The sequence below is a fragment of the Jatropha curcas genome, chromosome 1 (assembly GCF_041381405.1).
Source record: "Jatropha curcas cultivar XTBG-Jc1 chromosome 1, XTBG_Jcur_1.0, whole genome shotgun sequence".
Taxonomy (NCBI): domain Eukaryota; kingdom Viridiplantae; phylum Streptophyta; class Magnoliopsida; order Malpighiales; family Euphorbiaceae; genus Jatropha; species Jatropha curcas.
This window is the reverse complement of record NC_143151.1, coordinates 1,027,713-1,049,572: the sequence shown is the minus strand read 5'-3', so window position 1 is coordinate 1,049,572 and position 21,860 is coordinate 1,027,713. Positions and strand designations below refer to the sequence as shown.

Genomic DNA, 21,860 nt, shown 5'->3' with positions numbered 1-21,860 from the left:
GAATATTTTAATAGGCATACATGTAAATTTTTTTCTATATAATGGCACCCAAGAACACAAGAATAACCAAACAAAGCTTTCTGGCTTCATAAGAAAAAGGGTGACAAACCTAGCTTCATAACAGTAAGGTTTAACGATGGCAGGAGAGAAAAGTAAGATACTGATAATAGGAGCAACTGGGTATCTTGGAAAATACATGGTGAAAGCAAGCATTTCAATGGGTCATCCAACTTTTATTTACGTTCGCCCATTGAAACCAAATTCTGATCCTTCAAAGCTTCAGCTTCACAAGGATTTCCAGTCTTTGGGTGTCACTGTTTTCCAGGTATATACATATTTATGTTCTTCCTTTTCGTTTTTATGATATGATATTTTCTTTGTTTTCAAGAACCTAATTACGTGAAATAACTTGTTATTTGCAGGGGGATTTGGAGGAACAAGAGAAGCTTGTTTCAGTCGTTAAACAAGTAGATGTGGTGATTTCTACTCTCGCAGTTCCTCAACATTTAGACCAACTTAAATTAATTGCTGCTATTAAAGATGCAGGCAATATTAAGGTAATTGCATGAATTAATGTTTTTAATACTTTGAAATCTCCAAATTTAAGATTTATTTACGTTATAATTTATTTTATGTATTTGTCTTATAAAAATAATGCATGATTTACTCATATTCACGTGAAATTTATATATTAAATAATCTCTGTTAATGAATTTAAAAAAAAAAAAAAGGATCTTAATGCATAGCATATTCAAGAAATATAATAATTAAGTTATTAGCAATTGGCTTGAGACATGTGAATACATATAGTCATATATGGAGAACGGCATAGCTATTGGTGTTTGAATTAGCATTTAGAATTATGATTTTTAATATTTTTTTTTAATTTTAAATTATTTGATAATTCTTGTTTAATTAATGGCTAAAAAATTATCAGAATCTCTAACTTAAGATTTCAATTAGATACAAGAGGTCATTGACTTTTTAATAATTTATAATTTTTTTAGAAAATTTTCAATAATTATACTATTTAACACATAAATACATTTAAAAAATAAATTAAAATATACGTATGACATGGATAGTTTTAGAAGTATTACTAAAACTAAAATAAAGAAAAGAAAAAAAAAATATTGACATTTGGAAACTTGTTACCATGAGATGATAAATTAATTTAAATTAATTCATGAATTTTTTATCAACGTAAATGATGTCTACTTAATGATTTTTTAATCTAATTATTCAAAGATTAATAACTTGACGCCATTAATTACTTTCTTTTTTTAACATTTACTAATTATTTAATTTACTGTAATAGCAGAGGTTTATACCTTCAGAATTTGGAAACGAAGTAGATAGGGTAAGTGGGTTGCCACCTTTTGAAGCTCTACTGGAAAACAAAAGGAAGATCAGAAGGGCGATAGAAGAAGCTGGAATCTGCCATACTTATGTTTCTGCAAATTCATTTGCTGCATATTTTGTGGATTATATTCTCCATCCACATGAAGAACGTGAAGAACTTGTTGTTTATGGGAGTGGTGAACCCAAGGGTGAGTTCTTAACACTTTTTTTTTTTTTTTTAATACTTTTACGAGATGTTCAAATCCGTACCCATTCAGATTCGTGTCCGTTTCTACGGTTTGCAAGAGTTCTTAATTTTAATATCGCAAGTCAAAATATTATAATTGCAGCAAATCAAATTTGAATGGTACAAAATTTTGTCATTATCATAATAAAAATGGACACAAAGTTCAAAGACGTCTAAAATAATTTATTCATAAATACAATAAATTAACATCTAAATTAGTCAAGTAGCATGTGGTAATTTTATTCGTAATTAATGAATAATTAATTAATTTGTTTTCTTCTTTGGCATATGAAGCTGTGTTGAATTATGAGGAAGATGTGGCAGCCTACACCATAAGAGCAGCAATAGATCCAAGAGTAGCCAACCGTGTTATTATTTACAGGCCACCAGGAAATATTGTGTCTCAGTTAGATTTAATTTCTTCCTGGGAGACAAAAACTGGACGAACCTTCAAGAAAATTCATGTTCCTGAGGAAGAAATTGTCAAGCTTTCTGAAAGTGAGTTTTCTATAATCACCATCTCAGCTTTTTTACTATATATGTTTAAGTAAGAAATTTTTAATTATGGTGAATGGAAATTTCTAGTCACAGTCGTTTTCGCATTTCAAAAGCATTTTACGTGTCCATTTCCTCTAATAAAATACTATTTTCGTGTAAAATTATATTTTAAATGTCATTTTACTACGTCGTTTCTAGATTTTTATATCCCTTTGTTTCCATTTCGGTGCAAGATTTTTATATCCCTTTGTTTCTATTTCGGTGCAAGGTAGAATTTGAATTATTAATTATTTGATTGATTTGTTGCAGCCCTACCACACCCAGACAACATCCCTGTGGCAATCTTGCACAACATATTCATCAAAGGTGATCAAATGAGCTTTGAACTTACATCAGACGACTTGGAGGCATCCAAATTATATCCTGATTACAAGTACACTTCTGTTGATGGTCTTCTTGATTTGTGCTTAGTTAATCCTCCAAAACCCAAGTTGGCAGCTTTTGCTTGACCTGCTTAGTGTTTTTTTTTTTTTTTTTTTTTTTTCCAGAGGAATTCCTGCATTTAATTATTATTATTATATGCAAAAAATAAGATTCTGTAATTGCTTAAATCCCATAATATAGTGCTTATGTCCTCGAAAATTACAATTGTTATTTATTTTTTAATTTCAATATGAACAATTTGTATTTTTCTTGGATTTGTATTTCAATATGAACAAGTTTTTCTTGGACTATATTAATAAAATTAAAAAAAAATATTTGCTGATAAAAAAAATGATTAGATTTTACTAGTCTAATATACCTGACGTTATTAAAACAATGACAGTCAAACATTACATTAAATAATAAGAAATAATACTAATATAGTTTTCCATGGTAATAAAGAATATATAAAATTAAAAAAATATTATATTTGGCCACCATATGTTATCAAAACGACACCTAAGCTTTCACCATTTTCTCACTTGAAAGGAAAGTGTTGGAATATATAATGAGTAAATGGAGAATCTCACATTGGTTAATTTAATTATAAGTAAATTGAATCTTTCATCCCCACAAAAAAAAAAAAAAAAAAAAAGAAATTGAATCTTTCATAATAGGAAAGAAATATTATTAATTAAAGGTAAACGTGACTTTCTATAAATTCCTATTATTAATAAATATGATTAATTGTTAATGTAGTTTGGACTTAACATATCTAAAACATCTTTATTACAATCAATGATGAATATTTTTTAATGTGACAAGTTTTTTGATTTTTACTGGAGATTGAGAATAGATGGATTTTCTTTAGGACCGATTTTATTGACAGGATTTATCGCTACTTTAACTATTTTAGCGGCTCGGCCAATTAATTGGGATTCCCGATTATTCCATTTCTGATGTTAGCAATGTATACTGGTCAAATAGGATTATTTTCTTCTCAAGATTTTTTACTTTTTTTATCATGTGGGAGTTAGAATCAATTTCCATTTATCTAATTCTATCAATGTAGGAGGAAAGAAATATCTGTATTCAGCTGCAAAGTTTATTTTGTATATGGCAGGGGGTTCAATTTTTTTTATTAATGGGAGTTTTGGGTATTGCTTTATATTGTTCCAATGAACCAAGATTCAATTTTGAAATATTAACCAATCAATCATATCCTGCAGCGCTAGAAATATTTTTCTATAAATTAAAAAATATATATGAGAGGACGAACAAAAAATTTCAAATTAAGAGATCGAAATTAAAAGATAATACGTTGTTTTATAAATAAAATATGAAATTTTCTATATTTTTTACAAGGTAAATGTTAGAAAATTTTAAAATTAAAAAAAGATGGAGGCCACTGCTGATTATCCTAATTCCAACGTTAATTTTCAGGAGTCAAAATGAAAAGCAGGAAGAGATGAATAGTATAAACATTTTTTTTAATTGATGCTTTTAGTTCTGTGAAATTTATTTGAAAATTATATATATCGGTAAATTTTAATTTAGTTATATTTTATCAATTCAATTTGTAAAATTAAAATAATAATTTTAATGTTATAAATGTAGAATTTAAAATGGATTTCGTAGAATTTTTGGAATTTATTTGTTATAGGGAAAAAAGAATAAATATTTGACATGTATTCTCCTCCACGTGGCGCTTTCTGGATGTCCAAAAGTAAGAACCAGACGGATTGAAACTGTATATAAGTAAAAACCAAACCACCCATAAAGCAACATCGTCATGGGTTTCTCAAGCAACAAGCTAAACGAAAGTACAGTCAGTTACAGTTTGATTCCGCAGGAACAATAATTGTAAGAGATTCGCACCTTAAATTATTGAACTTTCCTTTTTCTTCATAGGTTTCTATTTGAAATTATCATTATTTTTTTTCCAAAGCATCTGCTATTAATTTTCTTATCATAATACTCGTTGTTCAAGTTCCTTGATTCATTTATACATCTGGGTTTTGACTGCTTTCTATGATTGCTGTTTTGGAAATTTTGTCCTGGGATTGAATTAATTTCTAAATTAGTCTTCTACTTTATCGTAAAGTTTTGAATTTTATGGTCTTAATTAATAATTAAACATACCAAATTTGATCACATATTATTAAGTATAAGATTCTTTATTGAAGTTTCAGAATATGTTTTTTGGGAATTTTTTAGTGTTTCTTGGAGATAATTATCCAAGTTGGTTAATTAATCGCAATGCATTCTCTTAGGCTAAAATGGAACGAATATGTATAGTCTACTTGATCGAGTCTTGATGCCAACTTAGATGGATTCAGTTGTATGAATTCTTAAGAAATTTTAGCAAATTGTAGAAATGAATCATAACAGATGTGCTTTGATAACAGTATAATCAGAATAACTTATGTTTCGATTTCAATTAGTTATGCAGTGGCTTCATTGCATCGAGATCTTTGGAATGTCTGTTCGCATCATTAAGATTTTGTAACTTCACATTACCAAGTTTAATTTCTATGCTGAATTTGGCAATTTCATTTTTTTTTTTTTTCCAATTGAAATAGTAATGAACAAGTTTCTTTATGTGCAGACAGAACAAATTGGAAGTAATTAATGTTTCTGCAATTGAAGTGATAATGGCCGGGTTGGAGGAATTAAGAAAGAAGCTCGCACCATTATTTGATGCTGAGAAAGGCTTCTCAGCTGGGTCAACATTGGACCCCAGTGATTCTTACATGGTAAGTTTCAGTTATAAAAAAAAACTATGCAGGTTAAGTAGGTTGGTATTATGCTGATATATTGTTGGGTATTTGAAGCTGTCAGATGGTGGAACTGTTAACTTACTAAGCAGATCATATGGAGTGTACAACATAAATGAGCTAGGATTGCAAAAATGTACTTCTTCGCCAGAAACTGAAACAGACCATGGTGAGAAAACATATCGATGTGCCTCCCACGAGATGAGAATTTTTGGAGCTATAGGCAGTGGTGCTAGCAGCGTTGTTCAAAGAGCGATTCATATTCCAACTCATAGAATTATTGCCCTGAAGAAAATTAATATTTTTGAAAAGGTCAGCATTTCTTACTATTACTTGTTCTTATTTTCTGTTAGCGCCTTGATTTGAGGAGAAGGATTTTTGTTTGAATTGTACTTTGTACATTCCCCCACAGCAATAACATATTTCAGTTCAAGTACTTGTTTCATGCATTGTCCCTAATGAAGGAGGCTTTTTTTTGGGTATCAAATTCTTTAGATGGGAGGATATACATTTCAACTCCATTGCAAGGTCTACCTAGTAATATCTATTTTTTTAAGCTAAAATTTCCTTACCATTTAAAGATTTTCAAGTATCCTAGATGGTTTGTTTCCCTTTGAATTTTGTAAACAGTTGATGATGAATGCATCTATTATATGGATAATGATGAGAAATGACACTTCATTTCGTATATGCATCTAACTACTTATGTCATGCACACTCATTATTTTTAAAGAGCAGCATTATAGATACCATGATATCATCATGGGGGATATTCTAGCTTTATCTGCTTTGATTATTTTGCAACAAATGTATATGCTTCGATATCTATTTCAACAATGGATGTTCAGAATTGTAGCCACCAGGTTCCTGTACTTGCATAATTAATACTGTGGAGGCCCAACAAATTTAGGTTGAAGATAGGAGGGTTTCATTGTAGAAGCCCCATGAGTAATACATTTTACTTTCTTGCTGATTTATACGATTGATATTATTTTGTCTTATTAGGAGAAAAGACAACAGCTTCTTACTGAAATAAGGACACTGTGCGAGGCACCTTGTTATGAGGGTCTTGTGGAATTCCACGGAGCATTTTATACTGCCGACTCTGGGCAAATAAGCATAGCTTTAGAATACATGGATGGAGGATCTTTGGCAGATATCTTACAAGTGCGGAAAAGAATACCAGAACCAGTGCTTTCATGTATGTTTCAAAAGCTCCTGCATGTAAGGAAATTATGATTGTTTGGATTCTCTTTTTCTTGTTACTGCAGCTTGAATCTGACTGCTACATGCTTCATTATTTTTTGGCTGTGTTTATGACTTTTTTTTTCCCTTTTTAATGCTTTTTTTTTTCTCCTTCAAGGGACTAAGCTACTTGCACGGAGTTAGACATTTAGTTCACAGAGACATAAAACCCGCAAATCTACTTGTGAATCTCAAGGGGGAGCCAAAAATAACAGATTTTGGCATAAGTGCTGGCCTTGAGAGTTCAATGGCAATGGTTAGTATATGCTACCTAATACATGCTTTCTTTTATGTCTTCAACTGTTTCTTCATTGTGTGTCAATTTCAAGTGGTGTTTCTCACTTTGTGTTACTCGGAGATATAAATATCTATTATAAATTGATATGCGGTTGCTAATTTTATTTCCAAATATGAAATTTTCCAGTGTGCTACTTTCGTTGGGACCGTCACATACATGTCACCCGAACGAATACGAAATGACAGCTATTCTTATCCAGCTGATATTTGGAGCCTTGGTCTTGCCCTTTTTGAGTGTGGCACAGGGGAGTTCCCATACACAGCTAGCGAAGGACCTGTGAATCTTATGTTGCAGGTGAGGTGACATATTGATGCCATTTGATTATATATATGTGTGTTTGTCGTGTGTGCATGCGTGAAAGCTATGTCGCCTTGAAGCTTTTCTTCTCCATGCATTGTTTTGCTATTGTGCAACTAAATTTTTGTTTGTTCATGGTAGATCTTGGAAGATCCATCACCATCACCATCAAAGCACAATTTTTCTCCAGAGTTCTGCTCATTTATTGATGCATGCCTCCAGAAGGATCCAGATGCTAGGCCAACAGCAGAGCAGGTAAGCAAATAATTGATGGGGTTTGTGGGTTTGAAATGTGTAGACACGCCCATACACAAAGATACACATATATTTCCTTGCTTTGAATACTCAAATTGATCAAAAAGCACATTTTAATTTTTTTGCTAGTTTTTAATTTCCCCATGTCAATTAAAACATAATTGAATATTTAAGGTTTGAATTGAATAAAGACAAGTTTCTTCAAATTTGTTGTGATTTATTTGGTATTCTTGTGCTGCAGCTCCTTTCCCATGAATTTATTACAAAGTATGCACAAACTAGCGTAGACCTTGCAGCATTTGTCCGAAGTGTTTTTGATCCGACACAAAAACTGAAGGATTTAGCAGATGTAAGTATGTGCCAACTTGAATTTGTTTGTGAAATTCTCTATATTGGTCAATTAAAAACATGTGATATTACCGATCTGATCTCAGATTTGACCTGACAGATCTTTTGTTCGTTCCTCTAATGAGTTCACAGTGGAGTATGTTTAAAGTTAAAAGAATAATCAGTTTTTGAAACAAAAGTAATCACTCATGTTGATATGCATATTGATCAAATGAGTTGTGACAAGTTTTATTTAATCTTAGATGGATTTGCAACATATTTTTTCCATCTAGCTTTATCTTACAGTATGTCTTGTCTTAACAGTAGTAAATTGAATCCGAACGTTCATTAATAATTCTCGAAGCGGCTCATGTCGCTCATGCTACTGCTTATTGGATTTTGATGTGTATTTCCTTTCATGACCAGATGCTGACAATACACTACTACTTACTTTTTGATGGACCGGATGAGCTTTGGCAGCACACAAAGACATTATATAATGAAGGCTCAATTTTTAGGTACTGAACTAAGGAACTATAGTTTCTTATTTTATTCAAAGCAGAGAGTTTTTTATTATTTTTTAAATTTGAAACTGCAGGTCATTTGTGTGTTCTTGCCAATAGGCTAACATAGCTTCTTTTTTTTTTTTTTCTCTTTTTTCCTATGGCCTTCTTGTAGTTTTTCTGGGAAGCAATCTGTTGGCCCTAAAGATATCTTCGCAACCTTGTCAAACATTCGAAGCACATTAGCTGGTGATTGGCCACCTGAAAGACTTGTCCATGTCGTGGAAAAACTACAGTGCCGTGCTCATGGTCAAGATGGAGTGGCTATTCGTGTTTCTGGATCCTTTATAATTGGAAATCAGTTTCTCATATGTGGGGATGGTTTACAAGTAGAAGGATTGCCTAATTTCAAAGATCTTTCGATCGACATTCCTAGCAAGCGCATGGGCACGTTTCAGGAACAGTTCATTATGGAACAAGGAAACGTCATCGGATGCTACTCCATAGTTAAACAAGATCTCTATATTATCAAATAAAACAACAATGCAAGAATCATCTCCTCCAAGGTTAGCATATTCATATTTTCTGCAACTTTGTATTGATACAAAATTTTCATTGTAGTTATATGGGCGTTTTACGTCGAACCTGAAACATTTTTCTTTTCTTTTCTTTTTGTTTAGGCAGATAACTATAGCTACTCCAAGGGCTCTAACTGAGAAATATACGGCCAAAGGTAATTTTAATCATTTGGCTAAACCAAGAAATGTATCATTAAAAAGTTGTTCCCATTTCACATCAGTCTCGGTGTAGAATGTTTGATTAATAGAGCCACCAAGTGGATTAATTAGAAGTTGTAATTTGGCATTAATCAAATTAAATTACATTGTAAAATTATCAGGAATGGCATAATCTCTTCTTACAATGCATGTTATAATGCTTCTTACAACTGCCTCTATAAGCCAGATATAAAAGTTTCTGATGGGATTTGCATTATACCTAGTAATATCTATTTCTAGCTAGTTATAAATGAAACCCCCTTATTAATTTTCCTTCTTTAAAATGGAAAAGCTCTATTGTTGATGTTATGCTTGGAAATGAATCCTTGCATTTCAATGTACCTATTGTCATCTAGTCTTCTTTGGAATCACTAAAATTATTCATATGAAACTCTTAAATAATTTTACAAAATTTTGAAATTTATTTATACCAAATTCAGCAAATAGGATTTTAAATTAAGTCCAATTTGGATTTATGTATTTGAAATGAAGATGGGATTAATATTTACACTGCAAGTGTCAATTGTTGAAAAAATAAATGAGTTTGATGCTAAATTCAATTTCACATTTTAGTTTATATGCTATCTATCTAATGTACCGTATTGAGATTAAGGGACAGTACAAGTATTCTATAGCATACGTATTTCAAAATTTTAATTTAGAACTAATAATAGTAATGCAAATGAAATAATCATTTTATTTTCATCATATTCTATGAACCAAACGAGGAAAAGCAAGGTTCTAAAATTCAATAATTTATTTTAAGAGCAAAAATTACAAGTAGGCTCTTCAGTAAGAATATATCCAAACGGTAAAAATGAAATATTTACAACTACCAATAAGTCATCTCCTTTGTATTATTAACGATAACGTCTTTAGACAGTAATGTTTCCTCTAGAATAATATATCAGGACAAGTAATAATTTTAAAGCCGGTGACTGGTAGGAAACCGCAAATAGAGCTCCCCGCTTAATAACCGGTGATCAGAGTGCAAAAACCCAACCAGAAGCCTTATTTACCATCGCTGTTGCCACCATATTGAGTTGAATTTCCATTCCAGAAGGCGTTTCTGTCACCGAATTGGTTATCATCTTCATCGCGTTTCAGTGTGTGAATATTGCTTCCAAAATGGGACACTGTTGGTGGTTTGCTTCTGTTATCATTTCTGCCAGCTGCAGGAGTGCTTTGATTTGGTGTCGAGCCGGTGTAGGGCCTCTCTGATCTTGCCAAGTTATTCTGAAGTGCCGGATTTGGACCTACATAAAAGGACAAAAAACAGTAAAATGAAAATGAATACTATTTGTGAACACAGATTAATTGCCAGATCATCACATCAAGAACATTGGCCATAAAGAATATATGCAAATAGTATGGGTTGCATATATTGGAATATTCTGGCCACAAAAGTGACCTTAATAGAGGCTTTCATCTCAGCTATCAGAAATTAAAAAATTGTCATTAGAACAAGATGTGGTGCTTACTGTACTCCCAGATGCCAGGTTGTGCTTGTCCAGAACTGGATGAGCTTGTACTACCACCGATATAAGAAAGAGGATTGATGTAAGACAACATACTTTTGATATGTGCAAAATATCCCCCATTATTCGCTGTCGATGAATCACTTGTAGTATGGTCAGAGGAAGAGCCTCCTCTGTTGTAGCTTGTGGCTCTTTGATGAGGGACTACTATCAACGCTTGTCTGTTGAACAGACCCAACTCTGACAATGATTTGCTTAAATCTGCAAATGGTTAAAAACAAATTTATCATTCGTTCAAAAAAAAAAATCAATCACAAACAGGTGCACTGACATTCAACAATAAAAAAACCATTAAAATTGACCAAGCTAAAACATTTATTACACATGAAAGATGACTGGATAAACAAATATCCATACCTTCATTGCTGAACACCTTGCGAGGGTAAGGAATAGCAAGGTCATATGAGCCAATGCTACCTTCTTGGTTTCTGTCCACGTAGTCTTTGATCATCCTTAAAGTGCTTCCCACAGAAAATTTGTCTTGTAAGCTAACACCACTGGGCAATCGGATGTTTAAATGAACATCACTCAATGCATTCACACTCGTAGTATTACCTAACGTGTCAGCTTTCCGATCATCAAAAGAGTCATTCGCTTCATCTCGTAAAGCTTCATTTGCTTCAGTAATATCTGATCGTGAATCTTTGTGAGGAACATCTGAATGATGATGATTAATGATCTTGTTTTGAGTAGGGGAGCCATCTTGAGTGCTAGAAGACATGCTAACAGCTACAGAATTGTCTAGGTCTCGCATCAAAGGATTTGGTAATTGCATGGCTTCTTCACTCGGACAAGTGGATTGCTCAGCCCAAACATTCAGCGACTCATCGGAATTAGATAATTTAGAAGATGCATGGTCATCAGCTTCAGTACTTTTTCCCTGTTCAAATAATGACAAAACAATTAAGAATAAAAGACAACAGGCAAATGTAAATTTTAAAAGCGAAGTATTTAAAAATGTTAAAATCAATTAAAACAATAGTGGTCACTGCTTAATATTTACCTCCACGGCAAGTTCATAACTGGTTTTTTCTTCTTTTTTCTCACAACTGACTGGTGGTCTAGCATCTGACTCTGAGGATCCTACATGTTTTTCCACTGAAGGTGATGGAACAACTGTACCCGAAGAACTCCCTTGGCCAGACAAGCCAATCTCAGAAGATCCAGCGGTAGATTGTTCAGGTTTCTTTGAAGCAAGTGCTGCAGTAAGGACAGTGGCAGTTGTTTCCTGCAATTAGTGATGAAAAATTCCAATTAAAAAAGGCCATATTTGTAAATGTCAGACATCAGAAAATCAAATCCCTACACAACTAAGGTATAGGATGTCTCACATCTGTATGTCAGACATAGAGAATCAAATAACTATACAACTAAGATATAGGATGTCTTGCATCTGTATGTCAGCATGTTTAAGCCCAGAATACATGAACTACTAACCAGCTATTAATAAAACTTAAGGACCTCCTACATTTGGAGGAAAAAAAAAAAAACATACAGATGGACCTCCTTGAACATCAGGAGATATTATGTTGATAACACATTCCACAGTTTAGAAAATTCTTCTAATGCAGCAACTAGAAAAAGGAGTTTCCTCTAGATTTTGGGGATCCTCCACATGTGTGCAAGTGGATTGTACATATTAAAATAAAATTGGAAGAGGAACCCGCTCTTCAATTGCACATCATGAATGAAACTCGCTTCAGAATAAAAAAGAGTTTCTCTTAGGATTTTGGTTTTTGAGTTTCAAGCAAATTGCGGTATACTTTGAACAAGGATGGTTGAAACTACAAAGCTGTTTTGGATAATATGGCAAAGATATAATGACCATAATGAGGTGGTATTGAAAGCCATTTATATTAAGTTGGATTTTAGGTGGTGATGGTCACAGAGGCATAGTAGTAAGTCATAGCAACAATATGATGTGGCATAGGCCATAGAATACCAGGATTGCCAGTGCAGTAGTTGCAAGATTTATAAACCAAAACCAATGGTGGTGACCAGCATTTTTGTAGGTATTGAAAGAATCCAATATATTAACAGTATTGACAGTGATCATATGCATTACTTATGAATTCAATCTTGCTAGTGCCTTTCAAATTACCTTGACCTACAGAAGTTAACTCAAAAAAAAAAAAAAAAAAAAAAAGAAAAATTAACGAGATAGGAAGAAGAGTATGGCTGAGCATTCTAATTTTACTTAAATCTTCGAAGGGGTAAAATAGTACTTAGATTAAGGGATGCTTACTATATCTATAGATAACGCAAGAGAGAACTTATGACTTCGCGGATGGAGAGGGATTCGAACCCCCGGTATTCCTATCAATACTTCGGTTTTCAAGACCGACTCTTTCAACCGCTCAGACATCCATCCTTTTCGCGCTTCGCCCGCCCGCGCGCTGGCAGGTAGGGGCTTATCTATGTGATTCGCTACGCTTGCTTGTTTCTATATGATAATATGCACCTTGGTTGCTGCGCTCCCTGCGGGGGCAAGAGCAAGAGAGTGAAGAACGAATGATCCTCCAAACAAAAAGAGTGATTGAGTCCGACTCAAGCGAGTGAGTGAAAGGCGTGGCAAGAGAGCGAGTTCAACTCGCGAACGATCAGCAAGTGAAGGACCGATCCTTTTGCGCCAGTACTGTTGCGAAACTGGTACTTGGCGGCTTACGAGCAACATATAGACTAAGGTTGCCCATCACTCTATCGCTCTTTTTTGTTTTGAAGGCCTTTTATATTTTCTTTCTAGTATGGTTCCTCCATAAGAACACTGAACGCCCAGCTTCGCAGAGCAGCTCTCTCCCCAGCCCACAGCATAGTGTGGAATCTGGATCGTTTCATCGAGCACCATTTATATAGAAAGGTGTTCTGACTCTATTGGATTAAGTCATAACCTACGCCTTCTACTAGTATACTACTATGGAGAGACTAAGCTCTATTTCAGAGATTGGACTCTCTTACTGTGATTAGCCCCTACTATACTAGTAAGAAGCTGTTCCCGAGCCAGGTTCCCTGGATCTACGTGTTCCTAGTAGGGCCTAAATGGATGAATTAAGAAGCGCGCCCCGGTAGACTTCAAGAGCTCTTGCTCTGCGTATCCTCCTACTTATTATTCTGAGGGTCATAAAAACATACGAACCGCCTACTCTTTAAAGCCCTACCAAACTATTAAAATAAAATGAAAGCTGCTTGCCCTCACTAATAAAAAACAGCAATCCCTCCCTAAAAAGGTGAAAAAAGCATAGCAAAGAAAGTTGATTGAGAGAAGATCAATCATTTAGAAAACAAAAGTAAAAGTGAGAATATGGCTATGTGGCAAATTCACAAGATGTATTTGGAATTTTCTGAAACCTTATGTACAGTGGTTAAGGTTAAAGTGCCTCCGCCTAACATTTTATACATTCTACTTCTTTGCAATTGATTTCCAAATGAGGTTTGACCACGTAAGCATGATATATTGTTCACAGTAGGAGCATATGAATTAAGAAAAACCTTGCACCAGCATACCTGTATATGAAGACTCAACCACGCCTTTTCTAAACTGGAGGCCAGAACTTCAGCACTGATAAACCCTTCTGCAGAATTAGAAAAAGATATTTAAAGTTCTAGAAAATTGTCAAATGCCACATTCTATTTCTTGCCCAAGACATAGGTTACAATTTAAGTATCATACCACTGTACCAAAGCTGAGCTCCATTGTACCCAATAGCTGTTATAGAAGGGAAAGATTTTTGTGGATCTGTAATAAGTTGATGCAAGGGTACCTTCTTGATTTCAAAACATTGAAAATAAGCTACATATTAAACTAGTAAATAGAACACTGACTGCACCAATGTCAGTTTAGAGCAAATTGGAATGTTCAAAGAAGCCATTACCTTATAAAAATGGCAATTATATAAGAGGAAATTGAACTTCATACTAAAAAAGGCCAAGCCACTTCAAAGAGTTTTATCAAGTCCAATAAATATGTTCCCCTACCTAATTTCCTCCCTTCTGCTAGCAGTGTCCTGTCAATAGTTACCATGACATTAAGTTATGCATACCTCCCCAGGATTCTAACCCATTTGGAATAGACTGCATGCCTAAAGTTCATGGCACAAAGATGTAAATAAGAGAATTCATGTATTTTGTCCATTTTGATACGTATAATGCACTAATGCAGCAACACCCAAAACTCTCTCTCTCTCCAATCGGTGATGTCTTGTCTTTAGTTACAGAGACAAGTTACTCACTTAACAAATGCAAACACTATAGAGCTCAAACATATTTGAAAAAGAATGCATCCCCAACATTAAGAGCATAAAGAAGTAATAACAGGCAAGTTTTTCCTATTATTGGCACATCTAAACGTTTGTCATAAAATTCCAGAGTTCAAAAGAACAGGAGCAAGTTAAACAGAGGATACATATTGCAGAAAAGTTTGCCGCATCAGCACTTCCTTCGAGTATATGCAACAAAATGCAGTACTTTGACAGTGACTCTGCCACCTGATTTTAGTGCACAAACATAAGAACGAGTGATAAAGGTCACTTATATCAGAATATCGAAAAATTCTTTGTGTAATATTTACTTTCAAATCAGTCCATGTGGATTTTTCCAACTCGATTGAATCAGAATCAGCTCCTGCAACCAAATAAAAGAGAACATCAAAAACTAAAAATAATTATTAATTTTTTAAGCTTCAATTAAAATTAAATTACCAGATATGTAGACAACGAAAAGCTTCTTCTGCTTCTTGGATTCAAGTATGGCTTCAGGAATAGAACCTTTATATGTAAGTTCAGATAAAGAATTTTCCATCTGTATAACACAAAATAAAAATCTCAAATTAGGTAAAGACACACTAATATTAACCTAGCACATAAAACTGTCAGGAATTACGTAAACAGATGGTTATCAATGGAAGAAATAAATCCCAATATCAATCATCACTAAATCCAATCGCAGATTCTAATCAATTAAAAATGTAACAACTAGAGAAAATAAACCCTAACTTGTGAACTTTCAATTGAGAAAGAATAACTTCAAAGCCCTAAAACGATTGATTATTTCAAGATTCTTTGTTATCTACGATTCCCACCTTGTTGGATATAGATGTGGAATCCTTATAAGAAACCTGGTGGAGACTTGGAGAAAGAGCAATTAACTGTGAACAAGATGACTCGGTGATCCAGTTAACACTCGTCACTCGCGTTAATCGGTGAGCCTTAGCAGAAGTTTGACTGCCGGTGTCTTTATAATTTTACTGTCTTTATCCGTTTCAAAACATTTAAAAAATAATTTTTATATCTATTTTAAATTTATATTATTTTAAATCTATTTACAGTATCACTTAAATAAATAGAGTATTTATAATTATAAATTATCTAAATCAATTCAAATTTATTTAAAATATATTTTTTATTAATAATAAATAAAATTCCGATGAATAGTCATGACTAAATAGATAGCAAGTATTTAAATATTTACGTACACTCTAAATTCATTAATAACAATTTCCGTCTTTTTAAACGGGGATAGATAACTTAAAGTAACGGTCATCAGTTAACAACACTAACCTCGTTCGGTGGGGATAAGCGAACTAGGATGTGCAATTTCAATTCAGCAAGTCATTCTACATTCCGTGCACAAAGCATTAGGGTCTAATATACACTTAAATAAAAAAAAAAGAAAAAAATTGAAAATTTTCAAAGTCTTAATTATTTTTATATATCTATTTTAAAAGTTAAGATTTTTAAAAAAACACATTGAATCAATTATTAAAGTAGGACGATAAAATTAAAAAAAAGTAAAATTCTTTATTAATTTATTAAAATTTTTTAATTCACCACAATTAAGGATAATCCTATATCCATAATTCCCATCATTCTCATAATAATTATTAATTATATTATTGTTATTACAATATTCATTATAGAGAGATATAGATTATAGACTAATGTACCAATTTATTATTTAATATGTTTTATCAAAAATATACTTTAATAACTATATTAAACATTCTATCGTGCTTAATATAATTTGTATGGGTGAAATTTGACTATTGGAATTTAAATGTTTCTTTATATATAGAGATATCTTGTATAGCACTTAAATCCTTTTGTCTAATTGGTTGCATAAATTTAAAACATATTTGATTATTTAAGATATTTATTTTTAATCCTTCATTATATACTTTAAAGGGATAGATTGTAGCTAAAAATGGTGTTCCTAGTATTACTCTTATAGTAAGTTTTTTAACTAGAATAAAAGGTGTTTTAAAACAAAAACCGTTAGCACATATCTTTACTTTTGTTAATTTATATTATATTCTTAACTTACTACCATCAGCTGTGTATAGCCTTTCTTTAGTTTTTTCATAATAATAATTGGAATTAATCCTTCTTATAAACAATTTTCATCTGCACCAGAGTCAACTAATGTAATCGTAGTTAAATGAAAATCATTATTAACTACTATTTTAACTAAAACTATCCATTTCTAAAAGCTTACTATCGATATTACATTAATAAACTCATCATAAGACAATGTTTAATTTAAATTATTTATTTTCTTATTTTTTGAGAGTTCCGCTTGAATATCTATAATTTTATTAACTTGTAACTGAATAGTATCTTGTTTAATTTTATTATTTTCTTGCTTTAAATCTTCTATCTCTCTTTTCACTATTTTAATTTCTTCTTGTAGGTCGGCTAAAGAAGGGGAAAGTTTCTCTTCATTGGTATTGAACCTATTAAATATTTCTTTTAACTCATAGGGCTCATATTGTTTTTCATCTTTGTGTGATATTGAAATCTTTTAGTTTTAACAAATATTGTCTTTTAACGTCCTTATCTTCGATCTTATCTATACAGTCTAAAAAAAAATCTGTTTCTCTAGTAACTACGTTTATACTATTTATCTTACATATACGGGGACCATCGCATTCACAGTTATCTATATCATTTGAATAACTAGATTCTATTTTATATAAATCTTCAGGGCTATCACTTATTTCTAAATCTGTGTCTGTATCAGTGAGAAGCAAACTCATCATTTGCTACTTTAACTTATCCGATATATCTAAATTATTTATTTTTTCTCTCATCTTGGACTGTGACTTATAGTGTCCTACCTTTCCACACTTGTAACACACTATCTGTCTTTTATCTGTTCCTTTAACTATCTTCTTCTTAGCAATTGGAGAGGGTTTATTATCTTTAAGAGTTTTGTCTCGAAAAGTTCTTATTCTAAAAGGTTTCTTATAGGGATTTTTCTTATGTTTCCTCTTATTTCTAGCAGAAGGAGGATGTAACCTTTCATATCCATACTGGCTGCAAAAACTTCCTAATTCTTTTCTACTTTGATGGAACTCACTCTTCATTTTTGCCTTTAACTTAAGATCTGTACATAAGGCTAAACCTTCATTATTAACATAATTAATAATTTCTCCATAAGTGAGGGTATCGTAAGGTATAAATCCACCATATATCCCTCGTATTCTAGAGCGTACCTTTTCAACAAATAACTTAGGTAATCTACCAATAAATCTTTCTTTCCAAAAGGCATGACTACAATCTTGCCTAGTAAATACCTTTGTAAGAAATACATCCTTATACCATCTAAAATCTTGTAACCTTGGACAAGTCAGATTAGTTAATAATTCAGAGGCTCTAGCTTGATATTCTCTTGGTTCACTTATAAAGGTTTTAGTAATTGTAAAAATTAGTGTATTAATTGCATCTTGTACAGTTGTATGTATTTATTGTTGATCTTCTTGTTTAACTATAGTTTTAATAGCATTTAATATTTTCTGTCTTTCTTCTAAAAAAAGATAGTTATCCCACCATCATTTTAATTGACCAATAAATCCTGAGATTAACATATGAGCTACAGCTGGATCAGTATTACCTTTAGACTTATGGGCTGATGAAGCCATAATCATTTCTTGTAAAATATTTATTATTTGATATTCTGATAATCCATCTATATTCCATTCATTAATTGATTCTCTATCATATCTAGCTTGAGTCATGGCAGATCTATATTCATATTGTATATCTGGAGGTGTCGGCCTAGGGTAAAAATTTCTAGTTTTTGGTAATGGTGCATTATGAATCTTTTGAACAATAAAATTTTCACTAAATTGTTCTTTTAATTGACTAATATCTGTGTCAGATTCTTCTTCTTCAAATTGTTTGTCTTTACTTAATACCTTAATGCTAGAAGAAGAGGAAATATTTAAATAATTTAATCTATTTCGTATCTTTTCTAACATGTCTTCTGTTTTATCTAATTTAACTATTTGTTCGGCAGATATTTCATGGGGTTTGAATATTGGAACTTCTGGTTTAGTAATGGGTAAGGGCCTTTGGGCAGGAGCAGTATAAGATACTGGAGTTTGGATTTCCAATCTATCTAATTGTGACGCTATTGTGTTGAGTATTTAGTTTGTGTAATTGTTTTGGGATTGAACAATTTTTATGTCTTTTAATGTAGGATTTTTCTTATCATCATCTACTGTATTTATCATCTTAAAATGAGATCTTATAACTATCTGATGTTGATGGCCAAATTTAATTTCTTCTAGAGGAGGATGAACGGATGTAATAACATCGTTAGATGTAGTTATCCATTCCTTAGTAACCTTTTGATTAACTAAGATTTCTTGAAAATGGTATTCTATGCTATTCTCAATAGAATAAATAGAAAACCATTGAAAGAAAGGAATATTAACTTTATATTGATTCATATAACCATAATAGAATTCTCTAATTTGCTCTCTTTGTTCTTTTAAATAATTTTCAAAAAACCAATGACACTTGTCTAAATTATAATCACTTGTCATTTCTTTCCTAAGAAATTCATTATTAATTGAAAATTCACTTTCACTAATAACATTTAATTGGGATATATGTTCCATAGCGGATCTTGTAGGGGATAAAGATCTCGTAGGAGAGAAAGGTAAAGAGTTAACTGGTTGTTCTACTTCTTGATATATAGGTCGAGGATAGATCTGTTAAAATCTACACTTTATAATTGAATATTGGGAGTTCGGGTAGATATAGATAATCTAGTATTTTTGCAATTAAATACTTGTCTAGTAGGATTTTCTAAGGGAAGAAATTGAACATGAATACTTCCATCGGCATCTTTGATAATACTAGAGGAAGTAGAAATATTTTCAATAGATACTGGATGATTAATTTCTTGGAGATCCCATGAATTTTATTGGGTTAATTCATGCCATTTTAACCTTTTAGGTGTGTGTACTTTTGTATGTCGGTATTGGCTTCAAAAATAATTATTTCATTTCTAGTTAAAGTGTGTCTAGATCTAGGATCTAGGGTAGGTCATTACTTTATAGTAAATTCTCCATATAATTGCTATAGATCTAGTATTATCTGAAAAGTTCATATTTTTAGATTTAATTGTTAAAGTTAAAGCATCTAAAATGTTTGGATAACAATTAAAATAGATAGGACCATTAGCTAAATTGGATTCAATCATAATTAAAAGAGAATTTGAAAAATTCAAATGTCTTGCATCTCGCAAATATGCAAAAACAGGAATATCTAAACCAACTCGAAATAAGGGTTTAATTGTAACTTAAACCATACCTATATGCAAAAATATATATTTTTCTTTGTGCTACATAATAGCTTGAGGAGAAAACAATTGAATATTTTCATGCATGTGGCATAATGGAACAAATTATTCGGTTTGTTTAATTGAATAATCAGAAAGAAAATCAAATGAACCAATTTTATAGATAGTATTAACATCATGTTTCGGGATAGACCAGTTATGTAGCTGATTCTCTACATGAGCGATATTCATTTCTTGGATATTCAAATCACTAAGGCTAGAACTATGGTCATTAATGTTTAAAGGCTTATTATTAGAAAGAATATTTAGTAATCTACTCAATTTGCAATTAATAAGCGTAATTAGAGACCACTGATTACTGGGACCACCTTTGCGGGACCACCAATCACACGGCTGACCAACGCTTACACTGGCTGACCAACAATAATGCAATAGCTTCGTAATTACGACTACTAATGGCTTAACTAGTAGATTTCTAATATCTTATCTCTAATAATTAATCGTCAAATCTCTAATAACCTTACCCCTACAACCTATAGGAATTAGGCTCTGATACCAAAAGGGAGCTAACTGGAAGTGTGAAGGGACGGAGGAAGAGTAACCTATTATTGAGCAACCTATAGGAATCTGTTTTAGTAACTTTTCATGAATCCCACAACTAACAGCTATTAAAATAGATTCATGAAAAACTACAAAAATAACTAACAGCTAAATACTAAAACACTTAACAGCTGTCAAAACAGTTAATTTTACCAAACATACTTTTATATCAGTCTGGAAACCTCATTCATTTAATTAAATAGAGTTCTTATCAGAAGATTAAATGTTTATATTTTAATTTATTTTATATCGATATTTAATTAATAAAAATATATTAATCTGATTATTATATTTATTGATAAAAATATATATTAAATAAGGATAAAATAGTAAATTTTAAATATAAAAATAAAATAATAATTTAAAATAGATAAAAAATGAAATTAGAAGAAGAATTATGTGGCTTAATAGAACAGATTGTTTGGTTTGTTTAATTGAATAATCAGAAAGAAAATCAAATGAATCAATTTTATAGATAGTATTAACATCATGTTTCGGGATAGACCAGTTATGTAGCTGATTCTCTACATGAGCGATATTCATTTCTTGGGTATTCAAATCACTAAGACTAGAACTAGGGTTATTAATGTTTAAAGACTTATTATTAGAAAGAATATTTAGTAATCTACTCAATTTGCAATTAATAAGCGTAATTAGAGATTACTGATTACTGGGACCACCTTTGCGGGACCACCAATCACACGGCTGACCAACGCTTACACCGGCTGACCAATAATAATGCAATAGCTTCATAATTACGACTACTAATGGCTTAACTAGTAGATTCCTACTATCTTATCTCTAATAATTAATCGTCAAATCTCTAATAACCTTATCCCTATAACCTAAAGGAATTAGGCTCTGATACCAAAAGGGAGCTAACTGGAAGTGTGAAGGGACGGAGGAAGAGTAACCTATTATTGAGCAACCTATAGGAATCTGTTTTAGTAACTTTTCATGAATCTCATAACTAACCGCTATTAAAACAGATTAATGAAAAACTATAAAAATAGTTAACAGCTAAATACTAAAACACTTAACAGCTGTCAAAACAGTTAATTTTAGCGAACATACTTTTATATCAGTCTGAAAACCTCATTCATTTAATTAAATAGAGTTCTTATCAGAAGATTAAATGTTTATATTTTAATTT

At 31.9% G+C, this 21,860-nt stretch overlaps 3 protein-coding genes and 1 non-coding gene across 7 annotated transcripts; 2 read left to right on the top strand and 2 right to left on the bottom strand.

Annotated features, from left to right (window-relative positions):
- Nucleotides 1-23: 23 nt before the first annotated feature.
- Nucleotides 24-2,800, top strand: LOC105629282 (isoeugenol synthase 1). Its single transcript, XM_012210844.4, has 5 exons — nucleotides 24-325; nucleotides 423-557; nucleotides 1,322-1,550; nucleotides 1,883-2,086; nucleotides 2,396-2,800. Exons 1-5 carry the CDS (start codon nucleotides 137-139, stop codon nucleotides 2,593-2,595), a joined length of 957 nt encoding a protein of 318 aa, XP_012066234.1. The 5' UTR covers nucleotides 24-136; the 3' UTR covers nucleotides 2,596-2,800.
- A 1,474-nt stretch (nucleotides 2,801-4,274) lies between these two features.
- MKK3 (mitogen-activated protein kinase kinase 3) lies at nucleotides 4,275-9,157 on the top strand. Of its 3 annotated transcripts, none has more exons than XM_012210845.3 (11): nucleotides 4,275-4,372; nucleotides 5,118-5,265; nucleotides 5,344-5,598; nucleotides 6,292-6,510; nucleotides 6,650-6,787; nucleotides 6,956-7,123; nucleotides 7,268-7,381; nucleotides 7,623-7,730; nucleotides 8,135-8,226; nucleotides 8,387-8,777; nucleotides 8,892-9,157. In XM_012210845.3, exons 2-10 carry the CDS (start codon nucleotides 5,164-5,166, stop codon nucleotides 8,745-8,747), a joined length of 1,557 nt encoding a protein of 518 aa, XP_012066235.1. In that variant the 5' UTR covers nucleotides 4,275-4,372; nucleotides 5,118-5,163; the 3' UTR covers nucleotides 8,748-8,777; nucleotides 8,892-9,157. The 3 variants fall into 3 exon arrangements, with proteins under 3 accessions (XP_012066235.1, XP_020533157.1, XP_020533156.1); XM_020677498.3 differs by lacking the exon at nucleotides 4,275-4,372 and adding an exon at nucleotides 4,491-5,014 and having other exon boundaries at nucleotides 8,896-9,157; XM_020677497.3 differs by lacking the exon at nucleotides 4,275-4,372 and adding an exon at nucleotides 4,495-5,014.
- A 569-nt stretch (nucleotides 9,158-9,726) lies between these two features.
- On the bottom strand, nucleotides 9,727-15,755 carry LOC105629284 (Ubiquitin-like superfamily protein). Of its 2 annotated transcripts, none has more exons than XM_012210846.4 (10): nucleotides 15,600-15,755; nucleotides 15,220-15,319; nucleotides 15,090-15,142; nucleotides 14,925-15,006; nucleotides 14,193-14,258; nucleotides 14,027-14,094; nucleotides 11,529-11,753; nucleotides 10,883-11,405; nucleotides 10,469-10,726; nucleotides 9,727-10,243 (listed from the first exon to the last, which is right to left on the bottom strand). In XM_012210846.4, exons 2-10 carry the CDS (start codon nucleotides 15,317-15,319, stop codon nucleotides 9,999-10,001), a joined length of 1,620 nt encoding a protein of 539 aa, XP_012066236.1. In that variant the 5' UTR covers nucleotides 15,600-15,755; the 3' UTR covers nucleotides 9,727-9,998. The 2 variants fall into 2 exon arrangements, with proteins under 2 accessions (XP_012066236.1, XP_012066237.1); XM_012210847.4 differs by having other exon boundaries at nucleotides 15,514-15,649.
- Nucleotides 12,810-12,896, bottom strand: TRNAS-UGA (transfer RNA serine (anticodon UGA)). The gene has a single exon. It is a non-coding gene; the product is annotated as a tRNA-Ser (tRNA).
- Nucleotides 15,756-21,860: the final 6,105 nt, after the last annotated feature.

What these genes read in the sequence shown, in the direction of transcription:
- LOC105629282 (XM_012210844.4), top strand. Translation starts at nt 137, where the DNA reads ATGGCAGGAGAGAAAAGTAAGATACTGATAATAGGAGCAACTGGGTAT. An exon ending in TGGGTGTCACTGTTTTCCAG is followed by an intron (nt 326 to 422) that starts GTATATACATAT and finishes TGTTATTTGCAG; the next exon opens with GGGGATTTGGAGGAACAAGA. An exon ending in AAGATGCAGGCAATATTAAG is followed by an intron (nt 558 to 1,321) that starts GTAATTGCATGA and finishes CTGTAATAGCAG; the next exon opens with AGGTTTATACCTTCAGAATT.
- MKK3 (XM_020677498.3), top strand. Translation starts at nt 4,935, where the DNA reads ATGTTTCGATTTCAATTAGTTATGCAGTGGCTTCATTGCATCGAGATC. An exon ending in GTTCGCATCATTAAGATTTT is followed by an intron (nt 5,015 to 5,117) that starts GTAACTTCACAT and finishes CTTTATGTGCAG; the next exon opens with ACAGAACAAATTGGAAGTAA. An exon ending in ACCCCAGTGATTCTTACATG is followed by an intron (nt 5,266 to 5,343) that starts GTAAGTTTCAGT and finishes GGGTATTTGAAG; the next exon opens with CTGTCAGATGGTGGAACTGT.
- LOC105629284 (XM_012210846.4), bottom strand. Translation starts at nt 15,319, where the DNA reads ATGGAAAATTCTTTATCTGAACTTACATATAAAGGTTCTATTCCTGAA. An exon ending in CCACATGGACTGATTTGAAA is followed by an intron (nt 15,007 to 15,089) that starts GTAAATATTACA and finishes CACTAAAATCAG; the next exon opens with GTGGCAGAGTCACTGTCAAA. An exon ending in GGCAAACTTTTCTGCAATAT is followed by an intron (nt 14,259 to 14,924) that starts GTATCCTCTGTT and finishes AACTTATTACAG; the next exon opens with ATCCACAAAAATCTTTCCCT.